The sequence below is a fragment of the Narcine bancroftii genome, chromosome 1, assembly GCF_036971445.1.
Source record: "Narcine bancroftii isolate sNarBan1 chromosome 1, sNarBan1.hap1, whole genome shotgun sequence".
Lineage (NCBI taxonomy): Eukaryota > Metazoa > Chordata > Chondrichthyes > Torpediniformes > Narcinidae > Narcine > Narcine bancroftii.
Window position 1 is genome coordinate 42,947,709 of NC_091469.1, and position 23,652 is coordinate 42,971,360.

General features: G+C 44.4%; 1 protein-coding gene across 3 annotated transcripts in view; it reads left to right on the top strand.

Moving 5' to 3' along the window:
• LOC138757535 (neuropeptide FF receptor 2-like) overlaps positions 1-19,763 on the top strand; it is a 100,007-nt gene extending 80,244 nt beyond the window's left edge. For 2 of the 3 annotated variants that reach the window (XR_011353659.1, XR_011353660.1), the window contains exons 3-5: positions 821-920; positions 11,624-14,116; positions 17,876-19,763. Coding sequence is in view for 1 of the 3 variants with exons in the window: in XM_069925048.1 (XP_069781149.1) it covers positions 821-920; positions 11,624-12,482 (959 nt within the window). In the remaining 2 variants the exon portion in view is untranslated. Of the gene's footprint in view, positions 1-820; positions 921-11,623; positions 14,340-17,875 lie in introns of those variants that run through there. The other variant, XM_069925048.1, reaches the window with a different exon arrangement.
• Positions 19,764-23,652: the final 3,889 nt, after the last annotated feature.

Sequence of the window (23,652 nt, forward strand, 5' to 3'; positions counted from 1 at the left end):
CCTGAAGTCAACAAAATATTTGCAACTGGGGCTTTTAAAAGTGACTTTTCAGAATCAAGTTTAAATTGTAATGGTCTTGGTCTTTAATATACACACACACACACACACACACACACACACACGCGCGCGTGCGCACATAGTGGGGTTGAATTTAGAAAAGTTTAGAGATAAGTGAGAAATTTTATGTAATTCATTAAAAATGTTATGTTTAATAAAAACTATTATTTTGAATTTAGCATGGTCTGGTGAATTTTACATGGTCTGGTGAATTTTCCATGGTCTGGTGAATTTTTCATTCCTGCTCCTTTGTTAGTACTAATAAGGGTTGTGATGTATATATGTTCATAACATTTGCATGGCATGAAAAAGCTTGTGGCTATTATGGAAAGGCTACAAAAAGGGAGCAAAGTTTGGTGTGAAGAGCTGGCCAGGTTATATGCTGTTACATGATTACATTAGCAAATGGAACTTGGCACAATTCCTAAAATGTTGCATTGTCTACAAAGTAGCAGTGAGTAATAGAGCAAAATTATTGGTCAGGGGCTGTCATCATCTTTGGAATGTACCACATGTTTCACTTAAGGATCCTCACACCTTTTAAGGTGGATAGAGAGAAGGAGGAAGAGAAGCCATGTGGAATTAATATCTAAACTGTTCAGGAGGCTGAAGTTCAGGAACTCATTCCCTTTTTTCACTGCAACCATGGGACTCCTCACTGGTCTGTCTAGAATCTGCAATGGTTGACCTTTCAAAGCTTATGCTTCTTCTCTCACTTCTTTATGCAAATGTTCACAATGAAGTGTTTTCCTCTGTTTTACAGGCTGGCCCTTTGGAAACCTTGTGTGCAAGATGAGTGGTTTGGTTCAAGGAATCTCTGTTTCAGCCTCAGTTTTTACTCTTGTTGCAATTGCAGTGGACAGGTAAGGTAATCAGAGAGAATGTGTTGCATCTATTTACTGACATCCACACTCCATTAGCGCAGCAGTCTTGTGGTGTCATTGAGAGTACATTGCGCAGTACAAGTTTGGAACTTAAAGAATGATAACTTGCATTGGGTTTGGATGTTCATGACCTCACAATGCCCCACAGCTCTTCCTATCCAATGAGGTGTGGTCACTATTGTAACGTGGTCACTTTCTCTCTCCTACCATCACCATCAAACAGCAGTGTTATATTATTTAAGGCTCAGCTATGAGAAAAAAACTTGACCAGGACAATTCTTTGCTTCTTTATGTCTACTTCAGAAAAGAAACCAAGGTAAGATGCAACATCTCTCCCAGAGATGACACCACCACTGTGCAGTGCTCATTCATTTCAGCACTGGAGTATCAGCCGAGATGTTTATAGTAGAATTTGAACCCACAACCTTTGACATGCTGGCTGTTCTGTGGGCCTTCACCAATATCATTAGTTTGTTGAACATTATCCCATTGCTGTTTGAGGGACTTTGCTTACTTTTGGATAGAACTATAATGATTAAACTGAAAAAATATGAGATTGTGAAGGTTGTTGTATAAATTTTTCTCTGGAGGTCTAGTCTTGGAGAGGGCACATAGAGTGTTACAAAAGAAACCATTACCAGGACAACCACCACGAGCGGTCTTAGTTCGGTGCCTGAACTTTCAAGACAGAGAAATGATACTACGGTTGGTGGTACAGAAGGCAAGACAAAGTCAATCTCCATTGATGATTCCAAATAATAGAGTATTTTTTAATGCAAGAAATTATTAGGCGGCGATGTGAGTTCAATTCAGCTAAAGAAGTACTGTGCGAAAGGGTTATAAATTGGCTTTTCGATATCCTGCTTTGTTAAAGGTCTTTTACGGTAACTTTCAATCTCATTTTTTTGAGAATGATCTTGATGCGTTAGTTTTTCCTAATTCATTACCAGATTTACGAGGACATGGAAGAGTTTTGCCATCGTCGCCCAAAAAGAGGGCAAATGGAAATGGGAAGAATGGGAAAAATGGAAAGAAAGAGGTTTTAACACAAAGTTTTATTGACATTAAAGACCTGGAACAATCATTGGGAATGGAGACATTGGGTTGAATATATTTACAGGACTGAATTATATTAATATGAATGATGTATTTCTGGCTGGGATAGCACTGAAATCTTTGCTAGTCATCTGCCACTAGTGGGGTTTACCACACCTAGTTTTTTAGGGCGGTACTACCTTTGGGTTGTATTTCTTTTTTGGGGGGGAATAGTTAAAAATTTTTATATATATATATTCTTTTAAAAAAATATTTAGGGGAGGGAGAGTGGTTTTCATTTATTAGAAGGGGAGCAATATTTTGTAGTAAGTGATTATATTGTTAGTTTGTAAGGATGACTAGCTTGAAATTTGCAACTTTTAATGTTCAGGGGTTGAATAGTCCGATTAAGCGTGTTTTAGCTTATATCAAAAAAATGAAAATTGGTATTTTTTTTTACAAGAAACATTTGACTGAAAAAGAACATTTAAAATTGAAGAGAGATTGGGTTGGGCATGTGGTTTTTTTCTTCATTTAATTCTAAGGCAAGGGGGGGGTCGCAATTCTAATTCATAAGAATTTGTCTTTTGAGTTACATACTATGAAAGGGAATGCTGGAAGGGTTTTAAAGGTGAATTGTAAAATTTTTACTGTATTTTTGACTTTGCTTAATATTTATGCACCTAATGTGGATGATGAGTGTTTTATTTCAGATGCTTTTTTGTTATTAAATCAAGCTAATGAAAATATTTTAGTTGGGGGAGAATTTAATTGTGTCTTGGATCCTTTGTTGGGCAGATCCCCAAAAAGTATAAAGAAATCAAAGATGGTGATACAAATTGGGGCCTTGATGAAGGATTTAAATTTAGTGGATATTTGGAGAAGGGTTAATCCTACTGAGAAGGATTTTTCTTTTTATTCGTCTCGACGTGATTCATTTTCTAGAACAGATTTTTTTTTAGTATCGGCACATTTACAAGGAAGGGTATCACAGGCAGAATATAAAAGCAGGGTTATATCAGATCATTCTTTATTATTTTTTTCTTATGTAAGTTCAGAAGTGGTACTTTCATCTTATAGATGGAGATTTAATATAAGATTGTTGAAAAAGCCAGAGATTATTATTTTGTTAAAGAACAGATTACTTTTTTCTTGTCTGAAAATGTTAATTCAGTAAAAAGTCATTTTGTGATATGGGATGCGTTAAATTCATATTTCCTTACATTTTCTTATCTTGCATTTAGGTGTATCTTTAAAAACACAAATCGTCATTCTAGGGCATCACAAAAGGGAGGTAGATGCAGTGTCCGAGAATCACAATGGAAGTTGTCACAACATAATAACCTTGAGGCTAATGTGTATGTTTTTCACCACAAAGACTGTTCTGCACTGGTTTATGATTGAAATGTTGGATTCACCCAAACCCACACTCTCACCCTAGTCTGTTAAATAATCAGATATGCTCAGAAGATTCAATGAAATGAATGGGGCCTTTCATGCAGAGGCTAATGAAATCACAAATTTCTTCAAAATAAGGAATTATCAGGAGGGCAGGGCGCATTACTTCTGTTAGGTTTCTATGTGTGTGGGACTCTGTCGATGGCCATCTTGCTAGCAGCTTGTTATTCCTCCATCACATGCTGCTGTTCCTTATATCTTCACCCTATGCTCATTAATGTTATCATCTCTTATTCATGAGCTCCACCAACCATGCTGCAAGGACCTGCTTACAAGCAAACTGCTGTTTGAGGGAAGCAAGCAAGTTACATTCCAGGTTGTATTTTACAGTCTACAGAATGGCAGTAAAGAAACAAATTCAAGATTCCTTTATTGTAATGTAATAATACAGAAAATGTAATATCACATGAAATGTTGTTTTACCTTGTATGAGGCAGACAAAGAGTCTTCCCCCCTTACAGCAAGAGAAAAAGAAGCAAAAGAGTTTCTTTAGAGACACTGAGTATCCATGGATTCACCTCCAGTGCTCCCACAGCCTCTATAGCTGCACAGACCCTTGTTCAGTCCAACAGCAACATAAGCTCCAGGTCCAAACCTCTGATATGATCAGGAAGCCTTTGGTGACTGAGGCCCTCTTGGAGCCCTTCTTTCCCTCATCACCCTCTCGAATCCTGGTTCCGGTGAGCCATTCACCAGCAGCCTGTAGCCTGGTTGCCATAGTAGTTAGAACAACGCCTTTAATTCGCCAGCGATCGGGACCAGGGTTCAAATCCTGCACTGCCTGTAAGGAATTGGTACATTCTCCCTGTGCCTGCTTGGGTTTTCCCCAGGGGCTCCAGTTTCTTCCCTTCATTCAAAATGTACCAGGGATGAAGGTTAATTGGGTGGCATAGACGCGTGGGCCGAAATGGCCTGTTTCCATGCTGTATGTCTAAATTTAAATTTAAGTTGCCAGCAGCCCGCAGCCTGTGCGGGTCCTTCAGATGCTAAATCTTTGTTTGCCTGCTGCTGTGGTCATTGCTCTGTTGCTGGATGTGCGAGTTGCCTGTGCTATCGCCGTCAGGCTCACCTGGCAATTCGTCTGCTGAGTCCTTTGCATGCTCTCACTTTCCATTATAGGTTAAAGTCAAACAGAGCTCCTTCAGCTCTTGTCATCTCACTTCCTTTGTGATTAAAACATGAAATTCAAGAAAATGCACCGTACGTTATTTGGGGTTAAAATAGTGTGTGGGGTTATGAAGTAATTTCAGAAAGCTTATGTAAATGACTTTCATAAGGTAGGCTCTTCAAATCTGCAATTTCATAGGGCTCACAGAACAGCATTAGTTTCCCTGAATTTCTCTGGGTAACAGCATTCTGAATCTGACAAATGGTTGTCAGCCCTGGGTTCCCTCCTGATGTACAGCAAAGTCTCGGCTGAGCGTATTTGTTGCCGTCACTTGAAGGGACACACCATTTCCAGGTAAAGATGAGAGTTGCTACATTTGGAAGCAGGATGGGGGAGCAGGTAGTGTTGAAGAAGATAAAAGGCCTGGTCTTTGTATGACAGAGCAAACTGGACTGCCAGGCAAAAGCCCATGGTTGCTCTCCATGGATGATGGCTGACTTGTAAACTTTGCTCATAGATTCCAGCAGTTGCTGCTCTTGTGTTTATTTAAATGCCCATGCTTGCTCTGCTGTTTCTAGAGCTTAAAAAATGTAAATTAAATTCTGTCTCTTTGAGCATGAAGCTTAGGTAACTGCCTGAATAATTTTGTGCAGCAAACTGTGAAATTGTGGCAGGGAACAACAACAGCCTCAAAACACTCCGAAGCTTGGAAGCTGAGAGTACAATGACCCTGATTTCCATGTGCTGGTACTCATGTAATTACAGTAGACAAGGGAGGGCACACCAGGTCATTGATCTCAGGGAGAGGAAGGAATGCAGTTTGATTATTCATCTTTTAAGTAGCTGTTTATGCAAAATAGGATGAGCAGAGCTTCGTGGTTTTGTAAGGAACAAGCATTTTTCAAACCAGTGAAGTTGAAAATATCACTGCAGATGAATTTTACATGTTACGTCACTGTAGCAGCACTTGAGGGAAACATTATAAGGGAAACAAAAGAATAGGGAGACAAATTTCCTCCTGGTTACTAAAGCACAAAGCAATTTGAGTAAAAATACTCAGCTCCATTTTAACTCAGTTTTAAATACCATGGCACATTTGTAGGAGTTGTGCAAATTAGTTTTTAATATTTACATTCTTTCAGAGAACAACAATCTTGCTCTCAACATTACCATGACCAAGGATGTTGTTGAGTTTCAAAAAGAAAGACCAAAGATACCAGACTTCTGTCCATATGGATGGGACAGAGTTGGAGAGGATTAGAACCTTCAAGTTCCTGCAACTCCATGTTTCAGAAGGTCTTTCTTGGAACAAACACATCAGGGCCACAAGGCATCCGTGAATATGACACACTAATACCTGTACCTTCTAAGGAGCCTGAGGAGATATGCATGTCATCAGATACTCTTTCGAACTTCCACAGGTGCACTGCAGTACACGTTGCACAGGTTGCGTTACTGCCTGGTTTAGCAATTCAGTACCCAGGAATGCAGAAGGTCACAAACATAGCCAGGCTCCGGTGTAAGGTACTGCCTCAAGAAGACAGCCTACATCATAGCAGACCCTCTGTACCCTGATCACAATCTCTTCTCACTGCTATGATTGGGCAGAAGATACTGAAGCCTGAAACTCAGCACTTGTAGATGCAAGAGCAGTTGCTTCCAACAGCTATCAGACGCTTGAACCTCCCCTTGGTACACTGATCATGAACTGTTGCACAGCACAGAAGGACCATCTGCACTTTTTTTGCAAGATGATTACTGTGAATATTTATTATATTTCTTTATTGACACTTCTAGTTTATTCGGTTTTTTTAAATTTAGACATATAGCTTGATAACAAGTCCTTTTGGCCCACGAGTCCATGCCGCCCATTTACATTTAAAGAGTGGGAGAAAACCATGCAGGCACGGGGAGAATGTACAAATTCCTTACAGACAGAGCAAGATTCGAACCCCAGTCCCAATCACTGATGCTGTAAAAGCATTGCGCCAACCGCTACACCAACCGTCCTGCCCCTAATTAGGTCACTATTTTATAGTATTTTCTTTACAAGTTTGGCTGCAGCGAGTAAGAATTTTATTGCATTTCTTGTATATCCTTTGCCTTTCACTTTGAATCTGAATCCTATGGTTATCAAACCTTTTTAAGATACTCAAGATCAACAACTCCAGTTTCCCCAATCCATCATCCTCCCCAGAACGATTCTAGTGTATTGTAGTGTATTGTATTGTAGTGGCTACAACTAGGTTACAACTCTCGGTTATAGGCCTGAGGCTGTAGCTCGAATCTGCAAGAGAAGAAAGACACACACACCAGTAGAGTATATTCGACACTGAGTTTATTCAATGGCAGCTCTGCCTTTTATAGTCAGCTCAGCCACATCACTACCGGGGTGTGGCTTGAGCAGGCCGGCTGCCGATTGGTTACCTTGGATGCCCAGGCCCGGATTGGGTCCCCTGCGATCCACTGACAGTGATTAGCCACTTTCACTCCTCTGCCAGCAGCCTATGGAAATGGGCATTTCAGCCTGCACGATGGTTTGCCAGTCGCCACATTTGACAGCCATTTCCTGGCCGGTTTTAACCATTTGAGTGTGAAAGTCTCTTCCCTGCCACCAATGTCCAAAACATTGTGTCTGAGGACATGGTATAGCCCCTCGTAAGGCTGCTGTAGAGGTGGCCAGTGAGCCCCACGCTGAACAAACACATATTTACAGTCAGTAAAGTTCTTTGGGACGAAAGTGCAGGGTTAGCCATGGGGGTGAGGTTTAGCGGGGGCCAGGGTGCCTAGGTGCTCTCATACCTGAGACAATGTGGTTTCCAGGGGCTCCCCTAAGTCCTCAGGGGCCGTCACGAATTCGCCCGGTATAACTAGGGGTGCGCCATAGACTAACTCGGAAGAGGATGTCTCAAGGTCCTCCTTGGGTGCAGTGCGGATGCCAAACAAGACACGAGGGTGTTCGTTGGTCCAGTTAGGTCCAGTAAGCCATGCGATTAAGGCTGCCTTAAGACATCTGTGGAACCTCTCCACCAACCCATTGGCCTGTGGGTGATACACCGTGGTGTGGTGGAGTTGGGTCCCCAGGGCATGGGTTAAGGCCATCCACAGACTGGAAGTGAATTTGGCTCCCCTGTCTGATGTAAGGTGTTCGGGGACCCCGAAATGTGCTATTCAAGTGTTGAGTAAAGCCTGTGTGCATGCTTCTGTGGAAGCCTTTAATAGTTGCACCACCTCTGGTCATCTAGTCGACTATTGTGAGAAGTAATATGCGCCACTTTATATGGATAGGGGCCCCACAATGTCTGAAGCGGCAACATGCTGGCTCAAATGTCTGTGGTGGAGCTTTGATATGAGTCTAGATTTTGGACAACTGGCACTGAGTACAAGTCCTGGCCCACAAGGCAACCTCTTTGGCTGTGCCAGACATACCTGTTCACCACCATTTTGACTGTAGTCCCAAAGGCGGGATGAGCCAAGTTGTGGACCGAGTTGAAAAACTGCCTCTTCCATGCAGCCGGAATGATAGGGTGACGTTCACCTGTCGAGGTGTCACAGAGCAGGATGTGATTGCCAGAGGCGATCTAGATGTCCTCCAGTTGTAAGCCAGTGAACACTGTCCGGTACACTGCAATGTCACGGTCTGCTTGCTGTGCATCAGCCAGGGCTGTGTAGTCAATGCCAGGGGTAGGGTCGAGCACCACCAAAATAGCTGGACAGGATGCATTGGCCACCATGTTGAATTTGCTGGCTATGTGTTCAATGTCCGTTGTAAATTCGGAAATGTAGGACAGGAGCTGCTGTTGTGTGGCAGACCACGGATCTGACACCTTACTGAAGGCAAAGGTAAAGGTTTTGTGGACCGTGTAAATTTTGAACTTCCTGCCATCCAAGAAGTAACAAAAGTGCTGAATTGCCAGGTACAAGGCTAACAGTTCTCTATCAAAGACACTGTACTTGAGCTCTGTGGTGTTTACTGAAAAGGCCAGCGGTTGCCATTATACATTCACCAGTTGCTCAAGTACACCCCCAACCACTGTGCTGGAGGTGTTTGTCGTGAGGGCGGTCGGGGCATCTGTCCATGGGTGCACGAGAAGGGTGGCGTTGGCTAGGGCCTTTTTGGTGGCCTGGAAGGTCTCGGTTGCCTCCTGGGTGCATTGTATGTTTTTACTGGGCTCATGATGTGGGGCTGCTGCAGGTATGAAGTGATAATAAAAGTTGGCCTTCCCTGCAAACTCTTGTAGTCCCTTCACTGTCAATGGCATGTGAAAAGAGCAAATAGCATCCACCTTAGTGGGTAATGATCTGGCTCCATGTTGGTCGATACGATGGTCCATTAAGTCAATAGTCTCTCGATGAAACTGGCAATTGGCCAGGTTGATGGTTAGGCCAAATTCACTCAGCCTGGAGAATAATTGTTTTAAGTGGACGGCATGCTCGGTGCGGGTGTGGCTCGTGATAAAATGTCATCGACGTAGACGAAGGCAAAATGCAGATTCTGGTCCACTGCATTCATTGCCCTCTGGAAGGTCTGAGCCGTGTTTTTTTAACCTGAATGGCATGCGGAGAAATTCAAACAATCCAAAGGGGGTTATGATGGCAGCTTTTGGGAGAAAACCAGAGTTTCAGGGTGTACCAGAATCTGGTGATAGCCCCTGATGAGGTCCACCTTTGAGAATATCCGTGCCCCTTGCAGGTTAGTGGTGAAGTCTTGGATTTTGGGCACAGGATATCTGTCCAGTATGGTGGCCTCGTTAAAGCGGTGGTAGTCTCTACACGGCCTCCAATCACCCGCTGCCTTGGGGACCCAAGGACTATCGAAGTGCCACACATCCCGAGTTCCTCCATCTGAGTTTCCCAGAGGGAGATGCTGTGCCTTGGTGTGGAGGGGAGGGATTTCTGTAACGATTTAGTGCCTCACCCCATGTTTGGATTCTGCCGATGGAAGTGAGGAGTGGCGATGGAGGGGAATTCTGCTAAGACCTGAGCGAATTCATTGCCAACAGTACTCAATGAGTGCAGGTGGGGGCTGGTAAGTTCAGTGCTCTTGAGCGAGAGTGACTGAGATGTCCAGGTGTGCACCAGCCAGCGCCCCTTGATATCCACCAGGAGTGAGTTGGCCCTAGGAAATCTGCACCCAGTAATGGTTGTTGCACGGACGCCACCAAAAACTTCCAAGTGAATTATCTGTCCCCGAAGCATAGGGGAATGGTGCGGGTGTTGAATGTTCGGATGTTGAAGCCGTTTGCCACTCGTATCTCCTGGCCCACTTTACCACAGCGGGCCTCCAAGCTGGTCAGGGGAATTACGCTGTATTGTGCCCCATTGTCCACCAATAAATGTCAGCCTGACAGGGAGTCTTGAATGTGTAGCAAGCTATGTAGATGGCTGGTCATCACAGTCATTAACGGTGGCTGAGCTGGGCGTTTCCCTGGAATGAACGGGGGAGCAGCATCCACGAGCCTCGGAACCCCACCATTGGTGATAGAAAGAGAACTCCTCACCGGTGAGGCGTGTCGCTTTGGTGGTCAGTCGGTCAATCGATGGTCTTCCTGACCGGGAGCTGTTGACACGGTGCTGTCACCTGCTGGAGCGAAGCGTAGGCGTCCCTCTTTGCCACCCATAGCAGGTGTGCTCGGGAAGCCACCTTCTTGGGGTCATGAAAGTCTTCCTCCGCGATGAGCAGCTGGACATCCTCAGGCAACCTCTCGAGGAAGATCTGATGGAACAGTGGGCAGGATGTGTGACCATCGATGAAAGTGAGGATGTCGCTCATGAGGGCGGAAGGGACCCTGTCCCCCAAACCATCGATATACAACAGTCAGGCAGAGCCCATAAGTGCGGGTTAATGGCTCTTTGATGCCATGTGCCTTCCTTGTTCCTGGGGCTGCTGGAGGAAGTCGATGATGCAGGCTGCGGTGTCCTGATCGAGGGCACTGACCACGTGATGGTAGTGCATGTTGTCGGCGGAAATCCGTCAAATGGTGAAATGTGCCTTGGCCTGCAGGAACCACATCCATGGTTTCAACATCCAGAAGCCGGGCAGCTGCAATGATACAGCGTTGATCGGAGGTTGCTCTTCCATCTTTGGGTCCAAAGTGCTGTTTGGACCAGTGGGGGTCACCAGTGTAGCAAGGTTGCTATGATTACAGCTAGATTATAGCTCTCAGTAATAGCCCTAAAGCTGTAGCTCGAATCTGCTGAAGAAAGACACACACACCAATAGAGTGTATTCGAGACTGAGTTTATTCAGTGGCTGCGTCACCACTGCGGTGTAGCTTGAGTGGCCTGGCTTCTGATTGGTTACCTCGGATGCCCAGGCCCCAATTAGGCCCCCTGCAATCCACCGGCAGTGATTGGCCAGTTTACCACTCTGCCGGCGGCCTATGGAAATGGGCATTTCAGCCTGCACAATTCTTTGCCAATTGCCTCGATCGATGGCCATTTCCTGTGTCAGCCCGAGGCACGGGCCGCAGGCTGTTACAGAATCTTGTTTCGCATCCTTCCCTGGAATTCTCTGTAGTGGAAAGTTTTGGAGACTGTGACTGAGATCATTCAAAATGGAGCCCGGCAGATTTCTGGATATTAAGGCAATCAAGGAATATCAAAATACTGCAGTAAAATGTTGCATTAAGATAAAATATCAGCCATGATATTGATGAATAATAGGAGGGGGTGGGAGAGAGATGTTCAAAGAGGGGATGGTCTGTTCCTGCTCCTATTTGTTATATTCAAATGTCCTTGTGAGCACAAATCAGAAAAGAGTTTCAATTGTGTTCAACTGTGATCAAATACTCCCTTTATATGAATGGTGCCTTACATCTGTGTGAAGGTCAGAAATAAACCAAACAGTTGCTTTGCCCATCCCATACACTTTTATTTATTTATATATTATTTATTATTTCCTTTTTTTTTGCTCATGAGTTGATTTGCCTGGACAGTGCACAAAACAAAGCTTTTCCATGGTACTGTATCTCGGTACAATGCATTCCTAATTACTTTGAAACTATTTACTTCAAGTATATAAGTTGTGAAAATGATTTGAAAATTAAATGGATATTTGTTTTATATAAATCTTTTGCAGGTTCAGATGCATTGTATATCCCTTCAAACAAAAACTGAACATGACTGTTGCCACCGTCATCATTGCTGTAATATGGGTTCTGGCTGTCTCCATAATGTGTCCTTCAGCAGTCATGCTCCAGGTGAACAAGCTGCCTGACACTGTGAGGATCATCCAAAGCAACAAGAAGACATCTCCTTTCTATCAGTGTTATGAGGCATGGCCAAGTCTGAAAATGAGAAAGATTTACACCACTGTTTTATTTTGCAACATATACTTGGCTCCTCTAGCCCTTATAGTTATTATGTACGCAAGGATGGGAATGACACTCTTTAAAACTAGTATGCCTGTGGGTGAGATGACTCACCAGGAAAATCGCAATGCCGTGTCTAAGAAAAAGCGAGGAGTCGTCAAGATGTTGGGTCTTGTTGCTTTGCTGTTCACCTTGTCGTGGCTGCCGCTTTGGACCCTAATGATGTTGTCTGACTATGCTAGCCTCTCGCTAAATAAGATGAGGATAATCAATTTCTACATCTACCCCTTTGCCCATTGGTTAGCCTTCTGTAACAGCAGCATCAATCCCATCATCTATGGCTTTTTCAACAAGAACTTTCGCCGGGGCTTTCAGGCTGCCTTCCAGTTTCACCCATGCTCTTCTAAAGTCAAGCACAGTGACACCTACACTTTTAAAATATCAAACAAATGTATTTTGACAGCACAAAATAAAATTGGACAAGAACCTCTGACGGGCAACTCGGAGGTAATAGATGATTGCACTTCAAGTCGGGTAGTCAGAAATGTTTGTAAACAGAATGAAAACCTTGTCCTTGAAGACTTGGACAATAGAATAAATCAAAGTGATCAGAGGGTTTCATTGTAAAGCAATGAGGTAGAGATCAGAATCATTTTTAGGATGTTAAAGATGCTTTTCCATCACACTAAATGAAGTAAGCCCTGCCAGGCCAAAAAAAATACACATTAATGCATATTCATTCATGTCACCAGTAAATTCACAAAGATTTCATTATTAGTACAATCTGCTGATTTAAATAAAGTAATTCATTCCAGACCTTGCGTAAATACAGGAGACCTACAAACCCTCGAGCTTTAGATTCAAAACCAAAAGCAGAAGGCATCCAAGAGTGGCTAATGCACTATCTCTAGGCTCGAACAAACTGCTCACCCTTTCTGGTGGCTGGTTCCCCCTCAGATGCCATGTGTTCCATCCAGATCCATTTTTAATATGTTTGCAGGAGGTTGAGCTCAAGTGACGACTGAAACATCTTGGAAGGCAGCACATGGCATATTACATTATTGTCTGTGTGTAATTACATTGAGGGCAGATGGAGTAGCAGCAGCAAATTTCCCTACTTTCAGGACAGAAGTGACCTGGATGGGTTTTTATGATAATCTGGTGGTCACTTGTCCAAATGTGAAAAATGCCCTGCATGTGGCCTAATCACAAAAGGCCAGGAAAATTTTATTCAGTCATTTATTGCTCGAGCAACAATTGTGCTCCAATGTCCTTCATCTGAAGTTCAGTAATAGGGTTGAATTGCAACAATGATAGGAGATCGTTGGTCTTTAACATCATAGCAGTATTTGAGCAAGTGCAACACCAATGCACCAATTGCACGGAATCAAGAGGCAAACATGCCAATAGCATGAAAGATAACTGATCCCTGAGCAGTAATTCATTGGACAGTGTCTAGGACCAAATGTATTTTAAAAATTGTATCTATACTAACCTCTGTCACTTCCTATGGTAGCTCATTACTGATAACGATTACCTTCTGAAGTGCCAGTTGATGAAGTAGACAAAGACGATGTAGCCAAACAATAATCATGGTTTTTATTAGCAGAAACTCATGGTACAATAATGAAAGACAATAGATGCATATACATTTATATCCAAGGGGAGTGTCCTTAACAGTAGAGATAACGCACAGCCCATGTTAGTCCAGCAAGGCTCGCCAGATGGGAGACTGGCAGCTTGGCAGACATTCACCTCAGTCTCAAATGTGATGTCAGGGCAGTCAATGTGCAACAACACTGCAATGCCTTGAAGCTGGATGCTTTTGTCAACGGGACTGACTCCAGTTACATCCGACAGAGGCTGCTGGAGATTGAGCCCTTAACCTACGACCAGGCAGTCACTCTAGCCAAAAAACTGAGAAGTGCTATGTGGTCCAGTGAAATGCGAGAAACCAAAAAGGAAACATCCAAGAGTGCTGGAACCCCAAGGAAAGAAAAGGACGAACCCCTGAAAAATGCTACTTCTGTGATAAGAGCTGGCTCCCCAGACAGAAGTGCCAGGCTCGATTTGCTACCTGCAGTTATTGTGGGAAACTTGGCCACTTTGCTAAAGCATGCAAGGTGAAAAGTACTCCCACTGATAAGAAAAAGAAGAGAAGCACCAAGAAAATGTATCCAGGAGCTGCAGGAATGGAAGACAACTGTGAAAAGGGGGAATCTTCAGACGAGCAGGCTGAATCAACTTCAAGTGATGGCGAGGTGAGATCCCCTGTGATTGCTCAATTGACTGTAAAGCGTGGGGGATGTTACGGACTGGAACGGTCAACTATGAAGGGGGAGGTGAATGGTGAGACTCTTGATTGCCTAATAGACTCGGGGAGTACTGACAGCTACATCCACGAGAAAGTTGGCATAGCCTTAAATTTGTGGCAATATCCAGCAAACCGAAAGATATCGATGGTTTGTGGTAAACTTACAAAAACTGTACGGGACAAGTGTAAAGTTACTTTAAATTTGCAGGGACATTGCCTGGCTGATGTGTGGCTCTTTATTATGGCAGAGCTCTGCACCCCTGTGTTACTGGAGTTAGATATTCAATCTCAGATGAACAGTGTAGTGTTAAATTTCGGTGGGCTACTTCCCATACTTACCATTCCCCGCGCTAGTTACTGCGGTCAGTCCGCATTAAAGATCAAAGCTCCATCACTTTTCAATGATTTATCCCCTGAGTGTCAGCCGATTGCCACTAAGAGCCATTCTTAACAGCAAAGAGGATCATGAGTTTATCAAAGCAGAGACCTAGAGACTGGTTAAAGAGGGAGTAAATGAATCCAGTAAGAGTCCATGGCGAGCCCAGGTGGTAGTTGTGAAAAATCACACTAAGAAACGACTGGCTATTGACTACAGCCAGGCAATCAACCGTTAACTAACTTGGATGCCTACCCCCTGCCACGCATCAATGAAATGATTAATCAGATAGTCAATACAAAGTGTATTCCACTATCGACCTCAAAGCAGCTTATCACTAAATCCCCATTAAGAAAAGGAAACAGCCCAATATGACTTTTGAGGCTGATGGGGGTTATACCAGTTAAAAAGTGTACCTTTTGGGATCAACAATGGTGTTTCAGAGGGAAATGGATAAGATTGTTAGGACATATGAGTTACAGGGAACGTTTCCCTATCTGGATAACATCACTATCTGTGAGAAAACACAGGCTGAGCACGACAACAACTTAAAGAAATTTTTAGCCACAGCTAAAGAACTCACCTTACATTTAATGAGGACAAATGTGTGTTCAACGCAACAGAGCTACACATTCTGGGCTACATTGTCTGCAAGGGCAAAATCTGCCTCGACCTGGAAAGAATGGCCTCCCTTAAGAAGTTACCACCCCCAAACTCAGCAAAAGCCATTAAAAGGTGTATGGGATTCTTTTCCTACTATGCAAATGGGTTTGGGACTATGCCACGAAGGCATGCCCTCTGTTTGACACTAAATCTTTTCCTCTCCAATGGCCTTGAAGGTTTTTGAGAGAATTAAAGCTGATATTGCCAAAGCTGCACTCTCATCCATTGACAAGGATGTCCCATCCCAAGTGGAAACTGATGCCTCAGATTGTCCTTTGGCAGGAACCCTTAATCAAAAGGGCAGACTTGTGGCATTCTTCTCCCGCACGTTATGCAGACCTGAACTTAAACATTCGGCCATTGAAAGAGAAGCCCAGGCTATCATTGAAGCTGTTTGCTACTGGAGACACTTCCTAGCCGGCAGAAATTATACTCTTGTCACTGATCAGAAATCTGTAGCTTAAATGTTCAGTACTAAACACAAAAGTAAAATCAAGAATGATAAGATGGCACGCTGGCGAATAGAACGCTCAACTTATAATTATGAGATCCAGTACAGTCCGGACAGGTTAAATGATCCCTTTGATGCATTGTCACAATCTGCTGCCGGTGCCCAGCTGGAGGGGCTAAAAGAGATCCATAGCAGACTGTGCCACCCAGGGGTCACGAGATTCTTCCACTACATAAGGGCTAACAACCTTCCTTACTCTCTGGAAGAAGTCAGGAAACTGACTAAAAGCTGTCCTGTTTGCACTGAATGCAAACGTCAATACTTCAAAGCAACCCGACCTTTTGAGTGGATTAGCTTAGATTTTAAAGGGCCGTTACCTTCCAACAACAAAAATGTATATTTCCTTACTGTAATTGATGAATATTCCAGGTTTCCCTTTGCGATACCCTGCCCTGACGTCTCGTCAGCGTCTGTCATTAAATCACTTGACAGAATTTTCAGCATTTTTGGTTTTCCCAATTACATTCATACCGATAGGGGCTCAGCATTCATCAGCGCTGAACTGCGGCAAGCCCTGCTATGAAAGGGGATTGCCACAAGCCGTACCACGAGCTACAACCCGCAGGGCAATGGGCAGGTTGAAAGGGCGAATGCTACAGTCTGGAAGACAGTTTATCTTGCTTTAAAAGCACATGGTTACCCTGTTACCCGGTGGCAGGTGGTGCTGCCTGAGGCACTACATTCTATTCGGTCTTTATTGTGTACTGCAACAAATCAAACACCTCATGAACGTATCTTTGCCTTTCCTAGGAAATCAGGAGCTGTGATGGACTGGCCAGCCTGTTTATCTGAGCCTGGAACCGTGCTGCTGAAGTGCCACGCTCGGGCGTGTAAAACAGGCCCCGTAGTCCAACCAGTTCAGCTACTGGATGCTAACCCCCAACTACGCTCATGTTAAATTCCCAGACGGGAGTACTGACACTGTACCCCTAAGAGATCTGGCCTCGCCTGGTTCACCCCTTCCTCACACCCCTACTCAGAGTGAGCCTGAGAGGTTGGACTCATCCCTCCCCCCAGCCTGTGATCCCTAGTAAACTTTCAGATGGCAATGCTGAGGCTCCACTGCCTCACGCTGGCGATTCTGGAGTGGGTCCAGAAGTCAGTCCTTCCCACACTACAGACTCAGGACCTGTACCAGTTCCCAAGGTTGCAAAGGAGCCACCTGTTTTGAGAAGCACCAGAATTTGTAAACAACCTGATAGGCTGACATATTCATAAAACATCTCATTATATTTCAATTGCTTGCTAGATACTGGCATAATAGAGTATTCTCAATGCCAAACATGGTATCCATGTATCTCTTGCTTCAGTCTTTCCTAGCAGCTGTCCTTTTGATTTTAACCCTTCTTCTGCTGGGGGGAGACTGTGGTGAATGTCTGCCAAGCTGCCTGTCTCCCCTCTGGCGAGCCTTGCTGTACTAACATTGGCTGTGCATATCTCTACTGTCAAGGACACTCCCCTTGGGTATAACTATATATGTACCTATTGTCTTTCATTATTGTACCATGAGTTTCTGCTAATAAAATTGAAGTGCCAGTTGATGAAGTAGACAAAGACGATGTGGTCAAACAATATTCATGGCTTTTATTAGCAGAAACTCATGGTACATACAGATAACTGTGCATATACAGTTATACCCAAGGGGAGTGTCCTTGACTGTAGAGATAATGCACAACCAATGTTAGTCCAGCAAGGCTTGCCAGAGGGGAGACAGGCAGCTTGGCAGACATTCACCACACCTGCTTTGCCCCTTATATCTCGCCTTAAGCCTCTGCCCTCTAGTTTTACCCTGACAAAAAGATTGTGACAAACTACACTGTTCATGCCCTCAGTCCCCGTCAAGTTACATCTCATTCTTCTTTACACCAGGGAAAATGCAGTGAACTGCGATTCACTGGTGACAGGTTGAACTGATGGCTGGCTCCACCCCCATCCCCGGGCTCTGCCTCCATCTACCCAGAATATAGCCCAGGTTTCTTGCTTAAACCCAGAGCCCTACTGAAGACCCTTGTAAGACCCTGCCCTTTGTTATAAGCTAATAAAAGCATGTGTTCTCCCTCCAGTTGTGAGCTTTTATTCACATTACAATTTTATTCGTTTATTAACAAGAAGATGGAGGCGCTGTTCAAACCAAGTGATTGACCTTCTGTCTCCAGATGCGGCCGAGAAGTTTGCTTACTGACTGGACTGCTTCCAGGCCTACCTGAATGTGACCAAGGACGTGTTCAACACTGATGAATTCAAGAGGTCGGCCCTCGTGTCGAGGGTAGGAACTAAAGAGTACGCAGTCATTTGGGACTGTGGAATTATGATGCTGCCATTGAGGCTCTGAAGGCTTGGTAAATGAAGTCGTAAAACAAATTCCTAGTGAGGCATCAACTCACTCTACATCGGCAATGGCCTGGAGAGACCATCAACGACTATTTGCCTGGCCTGTGGACTCTTGCCAAGAAGTGTCGGTATGAAATAGTTACCAGCCGTGTTCGTGATGAAGAGCAGATCCAGGACACCCTAGTTGTGGGGGTCTGCTCAAGATACGTGAGGCAGCGACTACTTGAGTCAGGTAAGAAAGACTTGGCCAGCCACGTTGAACTAGCCAAGTCCCTTGAACAGGCCCAGCTCGAGACTGGCAACCTCAAGGCCAAAGACAATGCTCTCCCCTGTGGACCCTTCACAGGACTGACATTCCCCACTGACCCTGCCCTCATGGCTGCCATCTCCCATGCTAGAGAGTGCTTTTTCTGCGGTAGAAGCCTGCATCTTTATGCTCAATGCCCAGCTATGGTCTGCTCCAACTGTGGTAAGAGGGGACTGGGCAACGGTCTGCCACGTGAAGGGAATGGGTGAGAAATCCACAGTCTGCTCAGCTCTCAACTCTGACTCCAGCCCAAAGCCAACACTCTCAGTCCCAATCTCACCAGAGCCTACCTGCTGCGGTACTCGCCAAAGGATGGTGGCAGTGGAAAAATGGCGTGAAAAGCCTCGGCTGCCATCTTACCATGATGCGAATTTGAATTTAGCTCCATTATCATCAGAGAAGGAAGAAGGGCGACCATCTTGCCGTGCCAGAGGTTGATGTCATCTTGCCTACCGGCCCATCAGGAAGAAAGGGGCTGCTCAAGCGAGAAGGACTACGGAGTCTCCAAGGTCCTACCATCAATGGTTCTGGACCAAGACAGACCATATCAACTCAGCAGCTCTATACTGACTGTCAAGGTAAATGGACACCCAACTAGATGCTTAATTGACACTGGCTCTACAGTAAGTTTGACTCTCAGACTGTTTGGGAATACAAACTTAAATGGTATCCTTCCAATTACCGTATATTTCTAGCATCTCATTCGCATTCTACTTGTATCCAAGAACATTGTACTGTACTGTACATTGTATTGTCTTTTGAAGTGGGGGGGAATTTTGTAAACTTCAGTTGTATGTGCTTAACAATTTGTGTACTCCGGTATTGTTGGGTCTTGACTTCTTGTGTCACCTTAAAAGTGTGACCTTGTAGTATTCTGGTCCCTTTCCTCCCATAATGACTCAGAACAGAAATGCCATTAAAATCGGAACTCACATGCAGCCTCTCCACATTTAATAGCAACCCCCCACCCTTCTTCCCAAATCTGTCTCCAGTTTGCAAGCCGATTGCTACGAAGAGCAGGCGGTACAGTGATGCTGATCAGGAGTTCATAAAAATCAGACACTCAACACTTGCTCAATGAGAAAATCATTGAACCTAGCACTAGCCCGTGAAGAACACAAGTAGTGGTAGTAAAAGGGGAAAATAAGTCCAGGTTAGTTATTGACTATAGCCAAACAATTAATCATTTCACACTCCTGGATGCATACCCCCTTCCTTGAATATTGGACATGGTGAATGATATTTTTCAGTATTGGGGCTATTCGACCATCGACCTGAAGGCTGCCTATCACCAGCTGCCAATCCATTCCGAGGGCCATCCCTATACTGCTTTTGAGGCAAACACCCATCTCTATCAATTCTGGAGGGTCCCTTTCGGTATTACCAATGTGATTTCTATCTTCTAGAGGCAGTTGGACAGGATGGTGGATGAGTATGGGTTGAAGGCTACCTTCCCCTACCTTGATAATGTCACCATCTGTGGCCATACCCTGGAGGATCATAATGCCAACCCTCAGAGCTTTCTCCACGCGGTGAAAGCCTGAAGCTCACTTATAAGTCCAGCAAGTGTGTGTTCAGGACTAAATGACTGGCTATCTTGGGCTACGTGATGGAGAATGGTATTATTGGTCCCAACCCCGATAGGTTGCACCCCCTGTTAGAGCTCTCTATTCTAAGGACCATGAAAGCTTTGAGGAGATGCCTGGGGTTTTTCTCATATTACTCCCAGAGGATCCATCAATATGCCGATTCTAACTCAAACTCCATCTTTCTGGTAATCTTTTTATCCCATTTAAAATCCACTACTTTTCCCTTCTTGGCTGAAGCCCAAATGGCTTTTACCTATGTCCGAAGCCACATTGCGAAAGCCACCATGCACACGGTGGACGAGAATGTACCTTTCCAGGTGGAAAGTGATGCTTCGGATGTGGCTCTGGCCACTACCCTCAACCAGGTGGGCAGGCCAGTGGCACTTTTCTTGCGGACCCTGCAAGGCCATGAGCTCCGGAATCCCTCTGTTGAGAAAGAGGCTAAAGCATTGTGGAGGCCATCAGGCACTGGAGGCCCTACCTTGCTGGTAGGAAATTTACGCTCCTCACTGACCAGCGCTCTGTCGCATTTATGTTCAACAACATCAAGAAGGGCAAAATTAAAAGTGACAAAATTGTTAGATGAAGGATCGAACTCTCGACCTACAATTATGACATTGCCTATCGGCCAGGAGCCCTTAATGAGCCTTCGGATGCCTTATCCAGAGGAAGCTGTGACTCGGCACACACTGGCCAACTGTGGTCCCTACATAATGAGCTGTGCCATCCAAGGGTTACCCGGATGGCTCACTTTGTCAAGGCATGCAATCTGCCCTACTCAATGGAAGATATCATGGAAAAGACCAGGTCCTGCCAGATCTGTGTGGAGTGCAAGCCGCCCTTCTACTGCCCCACAAAGGTGCACCTGATAAAGTCACCCTGACCTTCGAACAATTCAGTGTTGATTTTAAGGGACCCCTCGACAAACAGGAACACATTCTTTCTCTCCATCTTTGATGAGTATTCCTGTTTCCTGTTCACTATCCCATGTCCAGACACCTCCATCTCCTCAGTTATCAAAGCCCTAGATTCTATTTTCGCTCTGTTTGGATATCCTGGCTATATCCATAGCGACCAGGGCTCATCATTTATGAGCGAGGAGTGATATCAGTATCTGCTGGTAAGCGGCATTGCAACCAGCAGGACTACTAGCTACAACTGGCTGGGGAACGAGCAGGTTGAAAAAGAAAATGCCATGGTCTGGAAAGCCGTCAAATTGGCCTTCAAGTCAAGAGGCTTTCCAGACTCACGCTGGCAGGATGTCCTGCCCATGGCGCTCCACTCCATTTGGTCGCTACTCTGTACAGCAACCAATGCGATTCCTCACGAGCTTTTCCTCAACTTTGAATGGAGATTGGCATCAGGAATGACACTCCCAACCTGGCTCACCGCACTAGGTCCGGTCCTTCTAAGTAAGCATGTGAGGAGAAGCAAAACCAATGCCCTGGTGGAGAGGGTGAGACTGCTCCATGTGAATTTCACGTACGCCTATGTGGAATATCCAGATGGCAGGGAAGACACTGTCTCTATCAGGGACATGGCACCCACCGGAACAGAGAATCCATTGCCTCAGGTCCAGAACCCTTTCTTACCACCTCCAATCAGGGCCTCAGGAGATTTGGTTCAGGAGGAACAGTCATCCCCCTCCATCATAGAACCGGAGATCCTACCACCCATTGTGCCTCCCCTACAAGGGGACCAGGACACCCAAGGGGCCCAAGGCCCACTGGTGCTGAGGGATTCCTCCAGATTCCCGGATTGTTTAACTATGTAAATAATTGTATATTTTCTGATTTTTCTTTTGCTAAGTCTGTGTTCTCTGTCGTCATCCACAGGCCCTAATTCTGCAGGAAGGGGTGAATGCAGTGAACTGAGATTCACTGGTGATGGGTTGTGCAGATGGCTAGTTCCACCCCCATCTACCCATATATAACCCAGGTTTCCTATCTAAACCCAGAGTCCTACTGAAGACCCTTGTAAAACCCTACCCTTTGTGATAAGCTAATTAAAGTGTGTGTTCTCCCTGCAGTCGCAAGAGCTTTTATTTATGCTATAGAAAACAGTTCAGCCTGTTTAATATCTCCTCAGAACTGAAGTCCTCAATCCAAGTAATATCCTTGTTAAGTTTTTTCTGCACCATCTCCAGCTGAATCACATTCTTCCAACCATGGTAACCAAAACTGCATACAAACCTCCGACTGTGGTCTAACGAACATTTTGTATAACGCCCCAACTCTTGCACTCAATGCAACAGCTTGTACAAGACTACAGCATTAACCATGAAGGGCCTAGATCAAATGAAAGTAATATTCCTTGATGCATTTAAGAATGGAAAATAGCTGAAAGTGAATTTACCATAGGCAGGAACCTTTAAAAGGAGTTTGTGATCTAACAACTCTGAGAAATCTACTTTGAATTACATAAGAACATAAATAGAAACAGGAGTTGACCATCTGGCCCATCGAGCCTGCTCCACCATTCAATAAGATCATGGCTGATCTGATCATTGACTCAACTCTACCTACCTGCCTTTTCCCCCATATCCCTTAAAAAGTTATGCAGAATCATCTGTTAGATAAACATACACTAATCAATTCCTTAGCAATTTAATAACTTTAAAGATTTAAAACCTGTTATTGTCTTGCACCTAAAACTAAAAGCCTCTTTAGTAGCTGCAAATGGGCACAGGGAACAGGTACTTGCCTATGATGTTGATTTGATCTGGGACCATAGCCAATTCTGTTCTCAAAGCCAACTACCTACATTCTTTTAATGCGCCATAAGTGAAAATATAAGCTTAATGTCCTCAATATTTTGCTCGTTTGGCCAACCTCAGATGAAGTGACATGCAAAAAAAAAGGACAACCTCACTAAAACTACAGCTATATGTCCCTCCATTTGAGTGCTCTCGTTCACTAAAATTATACCAAATGGTTTAAAATGGTTAATTCTCTAATCTTGTAATCTTCCCAGTGAGAGGAAGGAGATGTGCTGTGCTCCCATGGACTGCAGAATAATCATCATTTCTCATACCACTGAACTCTATCATCACCAAGGCCCATACACAATACTTGTTTTTCTTTGTGTATTATCTTGTATTAAGTCCTCTTCCAACTCAAACTCCATCTTTCAGGTAATCTCTTTATGCCACTGTTATAAGCCCCTTTCACACTTGCCAGTGATCCCAGGAATCGAACACCAATCGGCCTTTAAAGTGACAGGAGTGAAAGCAAAATCTGCTCAACGCTAGCTTCAGATGACGTCATCTCAACCCTAGCCTCAACTCCTAGTACAATCCCCAGTGACTACAGATGCCAGCGTTGAGATCAGGCACATGTGAAACAGACACTTCTTATTAAAGGTAGAACAGACCAAACATGGGGGATAAACTTTTGCAAATGTGAAAGCATTCAGTGTCCCAGTTAGGAGTGGTCTAGTGTGAAAGGCCAAACCCCTATTCCTATCCCGGGATGCTGAACAGCCGATTTACTGGGATGCAAGTGTGAAAGGGGCTGTAGATTGCTCTCTTTTCCACTATACTTTTCCTTAACTTCAACCCTAATCTGCTCTTTGCTCTCATTCTGATCTTCCCCATTTTGAGCAATAAAAACTAGTACCAATCTCATTGGTGTGTTTCTATCTTCCCAGCATAAAAAGTGCAGCAGAACCCAAGGCAAAAATCACATTACAGCAATCCAATGCTGTC